The 21,199-nt window shown below is 41.1% G+C and overlaps 2 protein-coding genes across 2 annotated transcripts; both read right to left on the bottom strand.

Moving 5' to 3' along the window:
- Positions 1 to 6,355: 6,355 nt before the first annotated feature.
- LOC145859551 (protein FAM8A1) lies at positions 6,356 to 9,914 on the bottom strand. Its single transcript, XM_082959437.1, has 5 exons — positions 9,420 to 9,914; positions 8,543 to 8,663; positions 7,727 to 7,850; positions 7,352 to 7,491; positions 6,356 to 7,123 (listed from the first exon to the last, which is right to left on the bottom strand). Exons 1-5 carry the CDS (start codon positions 9,895 to 9,897, stop codon positions 6,979 to 6,981), a joined length of 1,008 nt encoding a protein of 335 aa, XP_082815563.1. The 5' UTR covers positions 9,898 to 9,914; the 3' UTR covers positions 6,356 to 6,978.
- A 4,774-nt stretch (positions 9,915 to 14,688) lies between these two features.
- LOC123743210 (fatty acid-binding protein, adipocyte) lies at positions 14,689 to 16,597 on the bottom strand. The gene is made up of 4 exons (XM_045719240.2): positions 16,428 to 16,597; positions 16,150 to 16,322; positions 15,902 to 16,003; positions 14,689 to 14,894 (listed from the first exon to the last, which is right to left on the bottom strand). Exons 1-4 carry the CDS (start codon positions 16,498 to 16,500, stop codon positions 14,841 to 14,843), a joined length of 402 nt encoding a protein of 133 aa, XP_045575196.1. The 5' UTR covers positions 16,501 to 16,597; the 3' UTR covers positions 14,689 to 14,840.
- Between the last annotated feature and the right edge of the window lie 4,602 nt (positions 16,598 to 21,199).

The following is a 21,199-nucleotide window of genomic DNA, read 5'->3' on the forward strand; positions in this document are numbered from 1 at the left end:
ACCATAAGTTCAAAGTGTTCAGTATATCTATGTTCATATTTCAGAACATACGGATTCTTTAGACATATAGAATGTTGAAAATATGCATGCTGAGGGCAAATAGGGAGCCACTCTACATGATCACTAACCCAAACAGGTCTATACTAGATAAAAATACTAAATATGTTACAACTTCCCCCGGTCTCCCCTTACTAATGGAACATGTAACTTTAGAACAATTTCCCTCACTCTTCCCTACCCGTGAATCAAGGTAATTCAGACAAGCATGACAGAGTTCGAGGATATTTTTCAATTAAAGTAAAGGACAGTAATGTTACAATTAAGGAAGGAAGCCCAATCACAACTCAGTAAAAGACCCAGATGAAGACACAAGAGAAAAAGGGCTGAGAGACAGAGGTTTAATCCTAGACACATGAAAAGTGGGATGTATACGGAGGGTGCGGGGGCAACAGAAGACGAACAGTAGAGGGGCTAAGGATTTGACATAGGGAAAGGGCCGATAAAACCAGGGGAAAGTTTACGGGACCCTCACCTTGTCAGAATCCTGCAGGAAGGAGACAGTGGAGTGATGGAATTCACATTTCTCTGCTTTCACAAAAAGCTGGTTCTCCAGGAGACACTGGAGGACCTGCTTTTGAGCTGAACGGTGGGGGGGGATGAGGATGTCGTCGTGGTAGACGAACACGAAAAGGTTCAACATGTCATGGAGCACATCGTTGACCAGGGCCTGGAATACTGTGGGAGCATTGGTCAGTCCAAATGGCATCACAAGGTACTCGTAGTGCCCACTAGCCGTGTTAAAGGCTGTCTTCCTTTCGTCTCCTTTCCCATATCCGAACCAGATGGTAGGCGTTTCCGAAGGTCCAACTTCGAGAAGAGAGTCCTCAATGTACCCTGCCATCGTCTTGGTCTCCGGACCCGAGGCGGTGTTGTGCTGGGAGAAGGTCGATATCGACCCTACGACTGCGCTACGGAGGAAGAGATGAGGCGCGGGCCTTGTTGAAAACCTCCCAGAGTTCCTGGTACTCCGCGGGGACAGATCCAAGGCTTTTCCCAAGCCCGCAGGAAGACGTCCCGGGGCAGGCTGCGCCGACTTCAGACAATGCGCGTGGCAGAACGGGCTCCAACCCATGATAGAACCAGTATCCCCAGTCAAATCAGGGGATTGTGCCTCTGGAGCCATGAAAACCAGAAGTACATGAGGAGATTCGATGAGCAGGAACTGCATAGACTCACTGTGATTACCTGATACTCGCAGGTTGATAGGAACCGTACTCTGGGTGACTCTGCCAATAGAGCGCCCATCCAGCGCTCTGCCATCCATGGGAACAGAGAGGGGGTTGTGCTACGATACCAGGGTAGTGTCCATAAAGCTCTCGTCAGCTCCAGAGTCAATGAGCACCCGGAAAGATTTGGACCGGTCACCACTCAACAGGATAGCATGGAAAGGGGTGCGAGTAATGGGAGATTGGAAACTCCCCGTACGGCTCACCAGCGTACTTGTACCTACTGATGAGCCTGTGCTCAGGAAAGGCAGAAAGGTCAGAACCGGGAGGACTAGACACAAAAAAAACTTGAGAACAGGGAAACACGCTGGTGCAACCTGACAAGACGAACTGGTTGCTAGGTTACCATGTTAGGTTACCATTCATTTTCATGTGAATATATGTGAATATTCAAAAATTCACATAAAGAAAATATGCTAATTTTCCCACTAGTGGTGTGTTTCCACCCAACTGACTTGTTGTGGATAAGAATCAGTGCATGATGATGTAGTGCACACAAAATGTACTTTATCTCTTAAGTTTTCATGTACCGAATAAAAATCTAAAGGTCAATGTGTTTCCATCTCATTTTAAACTCTACCAATATTTTTGTCACAAAAACTGTTGCGTTCAATAGCAAATGTGCCTCCTCTGGTCTTGGCACGTGCTCTCTAGCCAACAGCTGGCAGATACAGTGCAGGTAGGCTAGTCTACATGATGAAGTTATTATGGATAAGAGCAAGAATATTTTTATTTGTCAAACGGAATTTGTCTCGGAAAGAAAAGTCCTCATTAACCACATTTCCATCCACAGGTTTTATGCCAGTAAATTCAAAAAAAAGTGATGGAAAAGGGAAGTTTTGGTACAATTTTACAAATGCTGACAGAAAATGTGTTTTTCGACATGGTGGGATATTATTTTGTTGGTCAAATTAATTATGCTAGAAATGGCAGTGGAACCGCCTTTTTGCGCAAATATTGATATGATAACCATCATATCAAAGTAAACTTGGAGTCACACGATGATATGGTGTGTAGTCCCCCCCACCACGACCCGGGAAACCATGTTTATTTGTCTAAAATAAAACAAATTATGAAGGGAAAGCCGGGACGAAAGTAACATGGGGTGAAAGTAACACGCCCATTTTCTCAGATAAGACAGAAGCATGTACCTAATGCGGAGGACGAGCTCCCTGCAAAAAAAAAAAAAAAACAGCCCAGTCCGACCATGTTTTTCTAAGTTATCAACAAAAAGTGGTTTTGAGCTGTAGAGTTGTTCAGTTGTTCAAGGTTCCTAACATACGTACTTTTCTTAACCCCTCTAGTGACTAAATGACAGCATAGGTTTCAAGTATCATGCTAGCTATTCATGGGTGTTGTGTTGCGTTGTGGAACTCTGAAAAATACAAGGTCAAATCATGACGTCCGTGATCTTCAGGTCAGAAAGTTGGAGCTCTGGAAAGGGGCCCGAATTCCTAAATTGAAATTCTGTGTTGGATGACCGTTCAAAACTATTTTTCCCAGTCGGGGATAGTTTTTTTTGTTGTCCCAGTGAGTCGGTAGTTAGAGATTTCTGAGTTCTGAGTTCCCAGTTCTTTTGAACGCGGCATTAGCCTGGGAGAAGTTACAGGAGAGATGGGTGGGACGAAAGTAACACAATGTTAACTGATGACCTGGAATAAAATTGTGTAAATGTTTTAACACAGGCCATTGTCTTCTCTAGTTGATATTGCTTTTATAATGCGAAATATCAACAAGTGACTGAATGTTCGAAAATTCTATATGATGTCATTAGAATTATGCCTTAATCAATTGACTTGATGAATCAGCTTCTCACATAAGCTTTTATCGACAGGTTAGGGGTTATTAAAAATATATATTTTTATGATTCTGGTGGTTAATTACCTTGTGTCAAGCCATGAAAATGTGATAAGCCTGATGAGTTTGTGAAAATAATCAAAATGTTTATTCTATGAAGACACGAGGAGTGTGCATGACAAGGACAGCTGGAGTGCACCTGATTGGCTTAGTATGAATAGTCATGGAAAATGGAGAGAAAGATATCTTACTACATTCCCATTAAAGTGAGATGAGAAAATGATGGTTAATATAGCTGTTATGTGATCCATTTTAGTCTGATTCATATTGTAAGGCAAATTGTTGTGTTCGCGCAACATTGTGATGTTGATGCATGGTCCATTTTCATACATTTTTAACCTATAGCATGAATTATTGAACTCGATACAAACATGAAATGATGGCTGATAGTACATTTGTTGAAAGTAACAAGCATTACTAAACAGAAATATGGAAATAAGACAGATATTGTGCACTTCTTGCCAGCTGTTACTTCCATCCCAAGGCTGTGTTTCTCCCGCCCCGTCGACCAACGTACAGAATAATACGAAATGATCTGAGACCAGGCTGCGTAATTTTGCTGAAATTCCGTTCTTGGTCTATTAGATTTTTTGTCATTTATTCTAGAAACGAAATTACAATTGCTAATAGTAGAGGACATATACATTGTCATAAAATACGTTCTCTCTAGCGCTATTGATCTGTGAGTAATTTGGAAAAAAACGGCATTAAAGTGTTCATCCCGGTTCTTTCCAATTTAACTGGGTGGTGAAGGATGCACCTTTCCAATAAATATCGAGGGTCTGATTCTGGTGACATGATGATCGATGCTTAACTGCCGTTTGTCAACTAAAAATATTCTCAATCTTATCCATAATAATTTCATAAATTTAGACTACCCGCAAAGTATCTTCGAACAGTTGACTAGAGCGCACGTCCAAGGCCTAGATTTGCCCTAGAATTGTGTTTTTTTTTTAAATTATTTATATATTTTATTTTATGTATGTATTTAGTATTTTCTTGTTTATACCTGTGTTTTGTTAGACATGTTAGATGTAGCGATGTAAGTTGATAATTTTGTATTATGAATAAAAACAATACGTAAAAAAAACTCAATATAAAAATGAATTAATTCAAAAAATACAAAAAAGTCAGTTTGGTGGAAACACCACTGATGGGAAAATGCAAATGTTTCCTTCATTTGGATTTTAGAATATTTGTATGAAAATCTGTCGTAAATTGGATGGAAACCGAGCTAGTGTCCGACATGGAGTCAAGACCGAGTAAAATCTTATCCAACGTCGAGACAAGACCAAAAAACTGTAGACAGGTCTGGAATAATGCAACACTGGTGTGTTGTTGCATGGCAGGACTAGCCAAGGGTTCTAGTCAATCAATTTATTTAAACAGGATAGTTCACTCAGTGACCAGGGCCCATAGGCTGCACCGTTCGGGACGCCCTGAGCGATCCAGCACACACACAGTATAATATGTCTTGGTATTGTTGGGTTGATTACACTTCATAACAGAATGCTTTGGCACATATCGATATCATCACACAGACAAGGAAATTGAACAGTTGCCATGACTGGTCCATGAAATTTGAAACCCATTCTCTGTAAAATAATGATCAATAAAGTTTTATTCATGTGAATTAAAATCCATAAAAAGTGCAAACTCACCCCGAAATGTGCTGACAATTCCAATTAATACACCAAGCTCATTTACTAAAATAAAATAATTAGTACACAAACATATTTCATAAATTAATGTATAAAATTGCTAATAAAATACATCAATACTGTACTATCATCCCATGGTATTAGATGTAGCCTAGCAACTGAATTAAGAGTGTTTTTGAATGACTTACATTTTATACCGGGCCACTTTCTTTATAGTGTTACTGTACTTTAACAAATGTATAGCAATACTGTAGTACTTATATTCTATAATAAAGGCAAATATATTAAAATGATAACCATGTAAAGGTAACATGTTAGGAAGACAGGTGAGCCTGTCACGTTGGACTTAAAACAACAAACAGAAATTAGAATCATAGTTAGCTGACATCTAATTCTGAAAAAGTGATACTACATCTGGACTCAATACTGAGGTATTTACTGTTTTTTCCAGAAATTCTGGCTAAAGGATTCCAGATTTCTTGCTTATTCCCTTCAGAATTCGGGAATCTTCAAACTAGGATTTCTGGAAAACCTGGAAATTTTGGGGAAATGACCAGAATTGAAACCCTATTGACACCTCATATGGTAGATGTATTTACTGACAGACACAATCATAATACGGTCCGCTTGAAGCACTCAAAATGTTTTCATCTCCGTGGCTAAATTGAACATGGTGACAAGTTTGGTGGTCATGGGTACATTTAGACAACAAGATTAGACCAATCATTAACATACCCCTTAATACTTGTTGAGTTCATTAATGCAGGCTGTGGTAAAATTGCTTAATGAAGTGATGGAGAACAACATGCCACTCCAGCTTTCTGGTATTTATTTGGTAAAGTATTTCATTTTACAAAGTTTAAGGAATAATTTAGAGAGCGATTCAATTACGACTGAAGTTCCGAACATAAATACAGTCCTAAGTAACAAATGTGTTTTTCCATGTTAGATCAGACAGAATATCAACTAAAACACGCCATATGGGGCTCCAGAGTGACGCAGCGGTCTAAGGCACTGCATCTCAGTGCTAGAGGCGTCACTACAGACCCTGGTTCGATTCCAGGCTGTATCACATCCGGCCGTGATTGGGAGTCCCATAGGGCAGCGCGCAATTGGCCCAGCTTCGTCCGTGTTTGGGCTTGGCCAGTGTAGGCCGTCTTTGTAAATAAGAATTTGTTCTTAACTGGCTTGCCTAGTTAAATAAAGGTTAAATAAATATCCTCTTGAGCATTGAGATAATACACGTGAAAGTCTACACTGAAAGTCAACACTGAATCAGCCCAGGTGTTCTGTTATGTTAACAGATCCAAAATAAAGCTATTTTATAGTCTGATGACAACCAAAGAAGTGTCTCGTTGTAACCAGATAATGATTAGACAATAATGTACCCATAGTGCAGTAAGACGCGAGGGCAATGTCAACCAAACCATTAGCATGTTGTGATTCTAGGAGTGTTGGATTGTTACCAAGCAATATCTTAAAATAAGCCAAATTATAAAACTGCATCAATATGCTGATAGGCTAAAACTACTAAATAACTATTCTCTCGTCTTCCACTTTCTCATCCTAGAGATGACATTTTCATTTAATTAATTTTGAAAACCCAAGGCAATTAAATTAAAACATTTAATAACATTTCCTGAAAAAAGTTCATTCCTCAGTGCTTCCTAACTGATCGGGTGCTAATTTGCATACTACCATTGCACAAATCTAAAAGGGTAGAACGTATACCTCCTCTGAAAAACAAGAGATGGTTCTAGAAACTCTGACGTCACATACAAGAGCTGTGAGAGGGACCTAGATACTGATGATGTCATACTGTATTTTCTGTCTTCAGGCTTATGCAGAGCTTTCGCCTCCCCTCATCGTTTTGGCAGAGTGGTTCCCAGTTCAGTTGTCTCCCCATAGCCTAGTGACACTAGGCTGCGTTAGTGCTGGAGTAGTGGTGTCACTTTCAATCGGAGGACGGACTCACTGTAATGGATGGAACGGAATTTATGGTTTCCATGTGTTTGATACCATTCCATCCACTCCACTCCAGCCATTATTATGAGACGTCCTCCCCTCACCAGCCTCCTCTGTACTGCAGGGTTGAGAGCAACATGTACCTCTTCAAATAAAATAGAAGCCAGGTCCCAGCCAGGCTTTAGCTTGGCCTTAACCAATCAGAATGGTCATCTGGCTCCGGTGCGCTTGACAACGATAGTGCCAGCCACCATGTCATACACAGTCCTGTTGTGTTGGAAGAAGAAGACTGTGATGAAGGCTGGGAACAAGAAGGCAATGGAGAAGTTTTTGTTCAAGGCTCGGACTGTGGATCTGAAGAGGGACACAGGAAGAAGATGTGTGAAAGTCACGGAGATGATAGAAACAACAGATGAGCAGAACATCAAGGGACTTCATCTAATGGCCAGATTGTCATGTTTGTCATGTTTCACCTCATCACCACTTCAAAAATCAAGTGTCAAATAACCAAATGAGCTGGTTTATTATTTCACAACACATGGATGGATGAGAGGGTTGGTGTTGGTGTGATCCACTACTTACGCAGAGAGAGTGACGTTAGTGGCAGGCACCACGAGGACCCGGTTGGGTTGAACCAGGACGGAGGAATCACAGCTGATCACTCGGAGACCAATGAGAAACTTCCCTGGAGTGGCGCCCCCTGCTCCCCAGATACACACAATCTGACAGGAGACAATCAATAAAACCCTACTATCAACAGAGGGAACTTGTATTTGCAGACAGGAGAAACATGATAAAATACACAGAATCCATATCAAATAGTTAAAAAACAATCACACTGCAACGTCAGGACAAAAACAGTCAAGGGTCATTTCACAGCCCAGAGACATTTAAGCAGAAAATAAAAACATTCTATGTGATTTCTGTTCATAGTAGCAGTTTGATTTGTCACCTGACCTCATAGAAACACACTAATATCCGGTAGACCAGGGCGACCAGCATCATCTTCTGGAGTTCCTCCATGGAAGTGTCTTCATCTATTTCCTCCACAATGAAATGCATGGCAAACTTGGAAATGTCCCTGAAAGAAAGAAAAATACAAATGATTCTTCAATCATAACTATATATACAGTAGGTATGCATGCTACAAATGATTCTTCAATCATAACTATATATACAGTAGGTATGCATGCTACAAATGATTCTTCAATCATAACTATATATACAGTAGGTATGCATGCTACAAATGATTCTTCAATCATAACTATATATACAGTAGTTATGCATGCTACAAATGATTCTTCAATCATAACTATATATACAGTAGTTATGCATGCTACAAATGATTCTTCAATCATAACTATATATACAGTAGGTATGCATGCTACAAATGATTCTTCAATCATAACTATATACACAGTAGTTATGCATGCTACAAATGATTCTTCAATCATAACTATATATACAGTAGGTATGCATGCTACAAATGATTCTTCAATCATAACTATATATACAGTAGGTATGCATGCTACAAATGATTCTTCAATCATAACTATATATACAGTAGGTATGCATGCATTGGACTAATCTTTACCATCACCGATGGGAGTGCAAAACAAATCAATTTCTAGGATGTTGAAATAAAATACTATTCCCTGTAATGCACTACTTTTGATCAGGGGCCCATAGAGGGGCCCCCAATAGAGCTCTGGTCTAAAGGAATGCACTATAGGGAATAGAAGAACAGAAACATTTGTATTAAACTAAACTCACTTCATCCCACTCAGATGCATGATGCTGAGAATAATGGTTGCTTTGATGAAGAACAGAATGAAGAAATCCACCATTTCGGCCATGAACCTTTGAAGAGGAGAGGGGATACTGTATTCTCGACCTGCAAACATACAACACATTTACATTTGAGTCATTTAGCAGACGCCAGGGGTTACCAAACGTTTTCCATTCGGGGCCCCCCTTCCAGCGTTGGGGAACATCCCGGGCCACCCTTGTGTGCGCACGCGCCATGTCTATTTCTATGGGCACAAGCAATGTTCATGACACAAGCTGTTCACACTCCTCGTTGGTGGAGAACATTTTCCAGGTTTAAAGGTTTTCCCATTTTTTGCCATGTCTAATGTTAATTCATGTGATATTTGAGTGACCAAAAAATTACAACAATATCTATGGGCCTCCCCTGCCGACCCCAAGTTTGGGAACCACTGATTTACCAGATGCTTTTATCCAAAGCATCTTAAAGTCGTGAGTAAATACATTTTCATATTGATTTTCTGTACTGGTCCCCCATGGGGATCAAACCCACAACCCTGGTGCTGCAAGCACCATGCTCTACCAAACGAGCCACAGACATCGCAAACACATTCATTGATGACGGTTATTGTTTTTCAAAAGGAAATTCCTTGTTTCAAAAATTAATATGCCTCGGTTGGGAGTCTTTAGCAACCCAGGCCTATAGCAGATGAACCTATAGTTTGAACTTCAGCAGACCACAGAGGGCACTATTTTCATAATTCATCACTAACAGGCCTGTCATTTTGCTTTATCTCAAACACTTCTTTGGCTATATAGCTAAGGTTATCATAGTAGACACATTAACCAAATACAATAATAACAACATCTGTCTGCTAGCTACCTGGCCGTTGTGCATTGCCGTTCTGTTGTGGTTGTTGCTGCGCTGGTACTGAAGTGGACACAGCACCACTCCCAGCCGTTTCCCCAGGCGGAAGTCCAGCCGCGGGGATGGCGGTTGGATACGTCGATAAGGGGAGTCCAAATGGATTATTGTACCAGTTCTGGGCATCAAAATTAGGGAAATCCGCTGGCCAGACCGGTGCGGTGAATGGTTGCACTGGTTGCGGTGCAAAATACGGAGAAGACACTGCCAGCCAACTTTGCCAGTTCACATATGCCGTGTAGTACTGCCACATCCACCCCTGCAACTTTTCACAGTACTCCGAGGTTGTACGTGTTTCGACCGTGCCCTTTCCGCTTTCCGAAGTGTCTTGATGGCGTAATTTCAGCATATTTTCGCCTATATCTAGCTTCTCTCTAATATTAAAAGACATGTTTTTCTTATCGACTTGTCTGTTTGTGTTCTCCAAATCAGCCATGTTTAACGCCAACGTCACATCCGGAATGGTGTTAGCATTTCCGTGAAGAAAATATACGATTTCTGGAATAACATCATTACTGTGATAATAATTGCAAATATTTTGCGAGTATGCTGTATTCAAAGAGGTAAACAATATCGATGATAAACCAAACACTCACAGCAACATTTCATAAATAAAATTGTTTCGTCATCCCATTCCCAGCCTGGCCAAAATTAACACCGTGCACTTCTATGTACCACTAGGGCGCAGCACTGCTACCCTTATAGTGAAAGACGCAGAGCATTGGAAATACACTGACTAGCCTTCTGTACCAGATAGTATTATTGACTGTTCTTCAGTCCAATCACAATGAATTCGACTATGGTCTTTAGATCCAAACCCATCACTAATAGCCATATTATTTTCACCTCTCCTGTTTTCAGATCATTGCCAAAGAATAACCAGAGAGAGAGAGGAGATCTTTGTTCCATTAAGGCCTGGTATATCCTTGAAATGACTTACATCTCACACCTTCAATGGATGACTGGGGGTGCAGTGTGCACCACCTTGTCCTGCAAATCTCCCACTGTCTGTATATTTTATATAGCAATAGTAGGCTATTTAAACTCAGTGTTTTTTGCACTTTGAGAATTGTGAAATTGAATGTATCTGATATGCCCTCTATTTCCACCACTACTGCTTTTCTTAACGTTTTACAGCAAGCAAACAGTTAATAAGTTCAATTACATTACAGCCTTCATCTCAGAATTCCTTAGCCAAGTAATTTCCAAGAACTTGCCAATCAGTTCTTTGACGCCTCAAATAAAATAAATCTGTTCAAAGGACCCCTGCCACTACCACAGCGTCTAAAGAAAAATCTGAGGCACAAGGCCATTTTCAAAGAACTGCCCTAAGTAAGCTTAACCTTAACAACAATGTGGTTATTCAGCCGTAACAATGGGACACTCAGGGTTCCGACGTTCTTTGGGAGATCAGATTGTAATAGAAAGTCCCTGAATGTGTTCTCATGATACAGGGGACTGGTAAGTTGAGTAGGGGTGGACAGGGGACTGGTAAGTTGAGTAGGGGTGGACAGGGGACTGGTAAGTTGAGTAGGGGTGGACAGGGGACTGGTAAGTTGAGTGGGGTGGACAGGGGACTGGTAAGTTGAGTAGGGCTGGACAGGGGACTGGTAAGTTGAGTAGGGGTGGACAGGGGACTGGTAAGTTGAGTAGGGGTGGACAGGGGACTGGTAAGTTGAGTGGGGTGGACAGGGGACTGGTAAGTTGAGTAGGGCTGGACAGGGGACTGGTAAGTTGAGTAGGGCTGGACAGGGGACTGGTAAGTTGAGTAGGGGTGGACAGGGGACTGGTAAGTTGAGTAGGGGTGGACAGGGGACTGGTAAGTTGAGTAGGGGTGGACAGGGGACTGGTAAGTTGAGTAGGGCTGGACAGGGGACTGGTAAGTTGAGTGGGGTGGACAGGGGACTGGTAAGTTGAGTAGGGGTGGACAGGGGACTGGTAAGTTGAGTAGGGGTGGACAGGGGACTGGTAAGTTGAGTAGGGGTGGACAGGGGACTGGTAAGTTGAGTAGGGGTGGACAGGGGACTGGTAAGTTGAGTAGGGGTGGACAGGGGACTGGTAAGTTGAGTAGGGGTGGACAGGGGACTGGTAAGTTGAGTAGGGGTGGACAGGGGACTGGTAAGTTGAGTGGGGTGGACAGGGGACTGGTAAGTTTAGTAGGTGTAGACAGGGGACTGGTAAGTTGAGTAGGGGTGGACAGGGGACTGGTAAGGAGAAGAAAAGGGAAAATGGAGTGAAAGAGTAACAAAAATGTCAGAGGAGTGTGTGCAAATGTGTGTGTGTGTGTGTGTGTGTGTGTGCGTGAGTGTGCATACATGTGCGTGTGTGTCCTTGGTCTTATTCAACTTGGCTAGGTCAGCTTTTCATTAATCAGGACAGATTGCTGCAGGAGCAGGCTGCAGGAGCACCACCCATGGTCATAATCATTCACTAAAACCCCCAAATCTTTCGGAGAATTTGGCCCCAACCTACTGCCCCAGAAAGCCCTAATTAAAGGAATTAGGTGCACTTGCTTAGACTGGAAGTCTGTGTCTGTGTCCTAAATGGCACCCTATTCCCTATTTAGTGTATTTCTTTTGAGCAGAGCCCTATGGGCCCCCCTATGGGCCCTAGTCAAAAGTAGTGCACTATATAGGGAATTGGCTGCCATTTGGGATGAAGTCTTTGCATCCACAACAATAAGCCTGTTACAGATGAGGAGAGGTCACAACGTAGACCTTAAACTGGGATTTGGCCTCCCCTCTAGACCTCCCCATACACTCCCCAGCCACTCTGATACTTCGTCTGCCTCAAATGGCACACTATTCCCGTTGTAGTGCACTACTTATGACCAGGACCCATAGGGCTGTGGACAAAAGTAGTACACTATATAGTAAATAGGGTGCCATTTGGGACGTAACCTAGGACATCACATTCCATATAGATTGTCCTTTTGTGTTTGACTATTAACAGCATACCAAGGGACCCCATGACATTTACTCCTCAGTTGTAACCCTGCTGGTTTCAAAGTGTGTGCAAGAGAGTGTGAGCTTTTTGATCCAATAGTTATGTGCATACTTGATACATTTAGCAAACACGATGTTCGAGGAATAGGTTGCTTTTGGTTTTCAAGAAACCCTCCCGGATGTGTTGACTGAACTATCAAGTGTGTGTGTGTGTGTAACCAACTAACTTGCAACTGTAGTGACGCAATCATGACAAATCAACACTTAGTTTCAAAAAGGCCATGATATCAAGTGTGAAAAATCTGACCATGAAGCAAAAGACAGTTGGTCTTCTCTCAAGGTCTGCATCCCAAATGACACCCGATTCCCTTTATAGTGCATTGGGCTCTGGTCAAAAGTAGTGCACTATGCAGGGAACAGGGAGACATTTGTGATGCAGAAGGTTAGGCCCGGGTCAAAAGTAGTGCACTATGTAGGGAATAGGGAGCCATTTGGGATGCATTAAAGGTTAAGGTTTACAATTGCATCTCAACCAAAAGAGCCAGATACAAAAATGTGCCCGTCATTCATTCATCAGTCTAGCTCCATTAGGCAGCAACAGCAATACTAATCCAGTGGTATTACAACTTTAATACTCAGAACTTACTCCGTTCATGAACAAGAGACTGTTAATGCTGCGTTCGAAACCAAGCGGGAGGTGGGATGTTACCAGTTGTGAAGCCATAAATACCAGTTGGATGCATTCACGTGCTTTGAACTCGTTGAGGAACGCTGATTGGCTAACGGCCAACAAGCTACGTAAACCATAATCTAACGTCAGAGGTCAGCATGTGGGAGAAGTGAGAGCTCAGGATTATAGAGATTCCCACTAGTAATTACCAGTTGGAAGGCCGTTCAAATGGATTTTCCCCCAGTCGTATGTGGTAAACTCCCACTTAGTTACGAACGCAGCATAAGGCATCATATGTCTAATGGGTGCTGGAAGGCTTTGAAGAGGCCTGGACAGTACTCCCTCTGGTATTATGCATTCTTATTGGAAATTACATTTTTTGGGACCTGTTGACAATCTCCTTTGGACCAATCTTTCCAGGAGATTTGTATTTGGTTAGCCCATAACAGTATGGCGATATTGGTCAGTCTTATGGGAGACGGCATAACCTTTACTTTGACTACATTGCTCTACCCAGATGAGCACCCCATTCCATAGAAGCGCCGGCACGTCTAAACTTAACTGTCTTGAAATGTTACCATTTCTGGTCTTGGGTTTACATGCTAACCTAAGTATCAGCTGTTAGGGCTAATTCCTCCCAGAGGTAGGCCTACAACAGAACAGCCAAACGGAAAAAGGAACTACTATGTAGAATGTAAGCCCATAATCATTTTTAAAATAGTCAACTTGGCACCTGTACTTGTAGTTTGAGAATTACATTTTGGCACCCAGCCTGGGTAAGCTTGTGAATTATTTCCCACCCACGATGAATGGATTTAGGATTCAGCAGGTTTCCTACGGTAAATTCATTTGCAGTGATGAATCCCAAATTTTGACAAGGGCCCTTAAGGCTTGTGAAAACTAGTGCACTGTTAGCTTTATAGAGTGCCATTTGGGAGACATCCAAGTGAGAGGAACACTCAAGTCGGACCTTTCCTAGAGACACTTGGAAGAAACGGCATTGATGCAGTCATAACAGCACCACTGGGCAGACACTTGATCCCAGTAATCAAATTCAGAAGCACCTGAATTGTGCTGAAAAGTTTACAGCATAGAACAGCCCTGAAAGGGAAAATAAATTCATCAATACAGGTTTTAAAGTTCAGTAAATGTCTAGTTAGCAGCAAGCTGAATATGAAGGCATCCAGGGTTTAGTTGCCATGCCACTGCTCAGACAATTGTGGCAATACTTCATATTCCTCAGTGGTTTAGGAGTGGTGATGGCCTAGTTTCACAATAAAGAATCATTTCCCCCACTAGTCAGTCATGTCATTTTTTTTTTTTTACATAGTATTGTAGACAAAAGGTCCGTTTTGGACATTCTACTTGGTCACCAGTCCTCAAAATAGGTACATTGTGAAGTCGCTGTATTTTGCAGTGAACACTTAGTGTAACTGCTCTCAAAGTAAGCTAACATCAATTTATTGGGCAAAAATTGACAATGAAATGTATAATGTTAGCATCACCTACAACCAAAGTACTCAGCATAGACCTTCAGAGATTTGCCAGTTTGTAATCCACATGGATTAAGTTCGATAAACTGGCCTATATATTGAAATGAAGGAAATACCACTTTTCACAAAGCACAACAATTGACTTTATTGAAAGCTTCATGGGCTTTTGGTACCAATTGAGTAGTCAGTGAATTTAACATTGTAGGTATTGAACAGATAATATGCATGTTTTTGATTTGCTGGTGGGGGTCTTCAATTCAGCAGACTGGAATCACACCTCTTTCTCATAGGTCCTCAGCGCCACCACATCATCCATTACACATTTCTGGAAAAGAGAGCAGTACACGCTTTAGGTCATGCAATGACCACATGTCAGAACCTAGAACTCAAAATGTAATGACACATTCAGTGATGAACAAACCACCAAATCATCCTGAGTGCGTCAATTAGTCGTTGTAGTTCCACTTAAACTGCAGTCTGAATGAGCCAAACCACACTAACTTCCTTTAAACTGAAGGGCATTATCACGTAAGCTAAATGTGACAGGGTAGGAGTTAAAACGTCAAATATAAAGGGACCTGACAATGTTGGGCAATGAACAGAGCGTAGATAAGTTAACAGGTTTTATACAACGGTGTATAAACCCTGGATGACTGACCAGGGGAACTGTGTTGATGCCACTGTGCAGCCACCTTAGTACTCAATCATAAAATATGTTGGAATCTATAGTCATTTATTCTAGAACAGACACATTATGTGAGCAAAATAGTGCATTATAAAATACTTTAGGGAAACGGATGTTACTGTCCCCACTACAGCCCCCTCCAAAAAAACATTCCATTAAAATACTGTAGAATTCCATTAATTCCTATGGAGGACTGCTCCTACTGGATAGTGCCAATATGGCGAACCGGTGGCAGCAAAGCCTCGCAATGGCAATGCCAACACATGCATCAGCAATCCCGGGTTTATGTAAGTCATTGCTTTTATTAGCATTCTCGATTACCAATTAATCCTTTAGTTTTAAAAAATTAACTAGCGTGTTTCACATGACTGCAAGTGCTCATCAAGCCACGCTTCCCAGCCAAAACTTTAAATGGCATTTTGAACACGTTCGCGCGTAAAAACGCGTGCCATCCTTGCTGGTACCCCGGGAGAACGCAATTTGCAAGAGATGGATGACAACGTGTATTGCATAATGATGACAACATGCAACATTGAACAATATTGTAATATCAAGCCGTGGACATATTCCAAAATACTCGTATCAAAAGCGCATATTTTATATCCAACCAAGCAGAGATGGGAAAAGCAATAGAGACTAAACCTTACCGCAATCAATTTTCCATCTTGCAACTCCCGCTCGAGCGTGGTAGTCTTGCCGTCCCAAGTCTGTTTTTGCACCAGTTTTCCGTTCTCAAAGGTCATCAGAGTCTGGAAATAGAGTAGTGTAAGGAGGGCACATGACTCCAACTTAAGTTTAAAAAAAGTAATATATATATATATATATATATATTAATCAATTGGAAACCACACTACTGTAACAACCGGCATGTCTATGGTGTGGCTTCTGCACCCACCTTGGTTTTCCTGTCATCTGCAGTCATCTCGTCGAATTCTTCATTCAATTTAAACTTGGTCTCTGTAGTTTTGAAAGTGCTCTGGGATTTCATTGATATTACACCGTCGTCGATGCTGAACTGCAAATTGGGCTTCGCCATATTCCCCATCTGCCGAGTAGCAAAGCCCACACCTATGAAACAAGGGGATATTTATCTAGCCAACTTTAGTAAGGTTCTAGATCTACATGCAACATCTTTCATTAAAAACAGCTTTATTTTAAAAAGTAAGACTTTACCTATTGCCTTCATATATTCATCAAAATTCTCACTGGAAGTCATCTTCCAAGTTCCAATGAATGCCTCGACCATGTTGTAAATTTGAGCTAATCGCTACACAAACCAAGTTAACTGACAAACGCACACAGCTTCGACTAAACAATAATTACATCTGGGCCCGTTGTCATATTTGAAGCCTCCCCTAGCACGTGCTTACCCATGCAAGCCAATCAAGTGCTATATCTGGTGCTTCCATGGAAACAGAGAGGATGAGGGGCGGGGAATAAATTATTTTCGGGCAGGGGCCCAGACTGCACTGTCTTTGGCAGGGGTCTTCAGCCTTTTCTTACCCAGGGACCCCTTGCCAGGCAAACCGGAGACCAAGGAACCCCAATCACATGTTAGCAAAAATCTATTTTAAAACATCACGTACTGTATCTTGTCTTATCATCAAGTGAATGATCATGTCAAGAAGTAATCAACATTTTCAAATGAATAGATTTGGTAGATAATGAAAAACTATTTTGACCTCAACACATTATAGCCTAATTGGAAGAGAACATGTAAACCCTAACATAGCCAATTAGCTAGAAAGGTAACTCCAAAACATTTTCACTAAGGGCAGCTGTTTAGCTGGTTAAACAAAGATTAAAGACAACAAGAACATGTTGACAAAAATGAAGTCAAGAAAGCCTACCAGCAGCCAGCGGCCCTTGGAGCAATGGTAGCCTATTATAAATATTATTATAAATAATATATTCTCCTCTTTTCTACTGTGGGTATGTAATACACATTTTGTTTATTCCATTATTGCTAGCGATATTCATAAAAACATGAAATAAATACAAATATTTTTAACTTTTTTTATTTATTTTAATATATACACTACCATTCAAAAGTTTGGGGTCACTTAGAAATGTCCTTGTTTTTGAAAGACAAGCACTTTTTTTGTCCATTAAAATAACATCAAATTGATCAGAAATACAGTGTAGACATTGTTAACGTTGTAATTGACTATTGTAGCTGGAAATGCCTGATTTTTTTATGGAATATCTACATAGGCGTACAGAGGCCCATTATCAGCAACCATCACTTCTGTGTTCCAATGGCACGTTGTGTTAGCTAATCCAAGTTGATCATTTTAAAAGGCTAATTGATCATTAGAAAACCCTTTTACAATTATGTTAGCACAGCTGAAAACTGTTGTTATGATTAAAGAAGCAATAAAACTGGCATTCTTTAGACTAGTTGAGTGTCTGGAGCATCATCAAAATGGCCAGAAATAAAGACCTTTCTTCTGAAACTCGTCAGTCTATTCTTGTTCTGAGAAATGAAGGCTATTCCATGCGAGAAATTGCCAAGAAACGGAAGATCTCGTACAACGCTGTGTACTACTCCCTTCACAGAACAGCGCAAACTGGCTCTAACTGGAATAGAAAGAGGAGTGGGAGGCCCGGGTGCACAACTGAGAAGTGGACAAGTACATTAGAGTGTCTAGTTTGAGAAACGGACACCTCACAAGTCCTCAACTGGCAGCTTCATTAAATAGTACCCGCAAAACACCAGTCTCAACGTCAACAGTGAAGAGGCGACTCTGGGATGCTGGCCTTCTAGGCAGAGTTGCAAAGAAAAGCAGCATTGTACGAGATCTTCAGTTTCTTGGCAATTTCCCGCATGGAATAGCCTTCATTTCTTAGAACAAGATACATTTACATTTTACATTTACGTCATTTAGCAGACGCTCTTATCCAGAGCGACTTAACAAGTTTCAGAAGACAGGTCTTTGTTTAAACAGCGAGTAGCAGCAGTGTACAAAAAGGGAGGGGGGGTCAGTGTAAATTGTCCGTTGGCGGCCGATTTTATTAATTGTTCAGCAGTCTTATGGCTTGGAGGTGGAAGCTGTTGAGGAGCCTTTTGGTCCTAGACTTGGCGCTCCGGTATCATGCAAGACTACAAATCCCTGCAAGCTCCTGCACGTCATCTCTAGCTGACATCTTTGCTAACAGGTATTGTGTCAATTTAAAAAGTGTAAAAGACAGTTCACAGAATTGTCAATTTAAGTACAATTTTCCAATTAATTAATTAATTAATTACTACATTTAGCTAACAATATATAGCTAATCCAGAGATTCTTACCTTTGCTTCGTTTCGGCAGTCTCGTCCAGATCATCATGGCATGTGTAGTTTATGATAGACACATTAGCCGCTAGTTAGCATTTCATTTTTTGGGTGGTAAATACAGGCAAATTTATTGATAAAAGTCACCTTGTCCAATAGAGATTTACACGGTTATCAAAACGTCACGCCACGTAAGCCTACACGAAACACAGCTCTTATTTTAAGTGTATCTAAAATCCCCTATGTGAAAAATGAATGGTGGGGAAATTATTGGAACCATTTCCTTGATTGACCGCTAGTTTTTATGGGTATTAGGATTCATACTGGGGTGCTCTATCTCCACCCTGCAAATTCTATTAAATTCTGTTACTTTCTGTTCTATTTTGTTTTGTTCTGTTCTATTCTGTTTTGTTCTATTGTGTTCTATTCTGTTGTATTCCGTTCTATTCTTTTCTATTCTATTGTAAAGCAGTGAGGTCCATTGAGCCAGCAGATGGAGCCAGTGAACACCATATTGAACGACATTCCACGTCTTTATTTATTTTTCACAGAAAAACTCCATATTTTCATCCAACAAAGTTTGTGTGACTGAGTAACAGATTGTAAAGAACAGGGAGGGAAGAAAATTCTTGATGTACCTGCATGGTTACTGTTATTAGCATGATTGTCCTTTATGTACGCTGAACAGTTCATGACTCCAGGTCAAATAAAATACATTTCAAAATAGCTTTTGAAGTTTTGTGATTGTATGTTTATAAATGGTAGAATATGGCTCTTTTTCATTTCCTGAAAAGTTTCAGTTTTGGAGATATTATGTTTTTCTTTCCGCTGGGACGCTATAAACCTTACACTAATGATTTGGCTGCAGCAAGTCTCCATCACTAGTTTTCTACTGCCACCCAATGGTCTCTAGTGGATAAATTGCATACTACCACAGCAGGAACTAAAGGGCACATTGAGTGATTAAGTCCCAAATGGCAACCTATTCCCTACTGTACACTACTTTTGACAAGAACCCCATAAGCCCTAGTCAAAAGTAATCTGCTGTTGTCTACAGGCTTCAGTATGTGTCATCCAGCTGTCATCTATACCTCAATCTTGGTCCCACTATAGTCTCCTGCCCAGACCAGACCATATTAGTGGGGTCAGACCAGAATATATTAGTGGGGTCAGACCAGACTATATTAGTGGGTTCAGACCAGACTATATTAGTGGGGTCAGACCAGAATATATTAGTGGGGTCAGACCAGAATATATTAGTGGGGTCAGACCAGACTATATTAGTGGGTTCAGACCAGACTATATTAGTGGGGTCAGGCCAGACTATATTAGTGGGGTCAGACCAGACTATATTAGTGGGGTCAGGCCAGACTATATTAGTGGGGTCAGACCAGACTATATTAGTGGGGTAAGACCAGACTATATTAGTGGGGTCAGACCAGACTATATTAGTGGGTTCAGACCAGACTATATTAGTGGGGTCAGACCAGACTATATTAGTGGGTTCAGACCAGACTATATTAGTGGGTTCAGACCAGACTATATTAGTGGGGTCAGGCCAGACTATATTAGTGGGGTCAGACCAGACTATATTAGTGGGGTAAGACCAGACTATATTAGTGGGGTCAGACCAGACTGTATTAGTGGGGTCAGACCAGACTGTATTAGTGGGTTCAGACCAGACTATATTAGTGGGGTCAGACCAGAATATATTAGTGGGGTCAGACCAGACTATATTAGTGGGGTCAGACCAGAATATATTAGTGGGGTCAGACCAGACTATATTAGTGGGGTCAGACCAGGCCAGCCGATATGAGTGGAGTCAAGGTGCATTGATGATTTCCTCAAGGATTTCCTTTTAATCACTTACTAGGTATTCATAGAGGCAACAATGGCGCTAAAACAAAGTTAGGAGACTGTGTCTCAACCAACCCTAATCTCGTCAACCCAGAACCAAAATCTTGCATCTGTCCATGAGAGATTACAACCAGTCAGCCAGTCAGTCAGCCAGTCAGCCAGACAGTAAGTCTCAGCTATATTACTGTTAGCTACCACTTTTCTCATATATAAAATATATAGTACATGCAGATGTAGGATCTTAATTTGAGCCAGTTTGTTACAGCAGGAAAATAATCCTGCAGCAACAGGAAATGTGAATTATTATGTGGATTATAATTAATGGACATTTTTGTAGGTGTTGATACCTTTTTTGTAGGGCAAATCAAGTCTGAAATTTCAATGTGGAAATTACACACTTTAGAAGTCTTTAAAACTCAAATACACTATAAGTTTGCATTTCCTGCTGTGTAGGACAATGGTCAGCAACAGAAGAGTGATCAAATGAAGATCCTACATCTGTATGCTTCTCCTTCATTCACCTAAAACCAAGAAAGAAACTCAGTTGAAAGTGATAAATGATTTGAGTTGATTTGAAGTGATGTGGGAAGTGGACAACATACTCTAAGCCCCACAACAGTTTATAGGTAAGTAAGACTTTACCTATTGCCTTCATATATTCATCAAAATTCTCACTGGAAGTCATCTTCCAAGTTCCAATGAATGCCTCGACCATGTTGTAAATTTGAGCTAATCGCTACACAAACCAAGTTAACTGACAAACGCACACAGCTTCGACTAAACAATAATTACATCTGGGCCCGTTGTCATATTTGAA

The sequence above is a fragment of the Salmo salar genome, chromosome 02 (assembly GCF_965601325.2).
Source record: "Salmo salar chromosome 02, fSalSal1, whole genome shotgun sequence".
NCBI classification, from domain to species: Eukaryota; Metazoa; Chordata; class Actinopteri; order Salmoniformes; family Salmonidae; genus Salmo; species Salmo salar.

What these genes read in the sequence shown, in the direction of transcription:
- LOC145859551 (XM_082959437.1), bottom strand. Translation starts at nt 9,897, where the DNA reads ATGGCTGATTTGGAGAACACAAACAGACAAGTCGATAAGAAAAACATG. An exon ending in CGGCAATGCACAACGGCCAG is followed by an intron (nt 8,664 to 9,419) that starts GTAGCTAGCAGA and finishes GTATGTTTGCAG; the next exon opens with GTCGAGAATACAGTATCCCC. An exon ending in ATGCATCTGAGTGGGATGAA is followed by an intron (nt 7,851 to 8,542) that starts GTGAGTTTAGTT and finishes TCTTTCTTTCAG; the next exon opens with GGACATTTCCAAGTTTGCCA.
- LOC123743210 (XM_045719240.2), bottom strand. Translation starts at nt 16,500, where the DNA reads ATGGTCGAGGCATTCATTGGAACTTGGAAGATGACTTCCAGTGAGAAT. An exon ending in TGAATATATGAAGGCAATAG is followed by an intron (nt 16,323 to 16,427) that starts GTAAAGTCTTAC and finishes CTTGTTTCATAG; the next exon opens with GTGTGGGCTTTGCTACTCGG. An exon ending in AAGATGGAAAATTGATTGCG is followed by an intron (nt 14,895 to 15,901) that starts GTAAGGTTTAGT and finishes TCTCTTTTCCAG; the next exon opens with AAATGTGTAATGGATGATGT.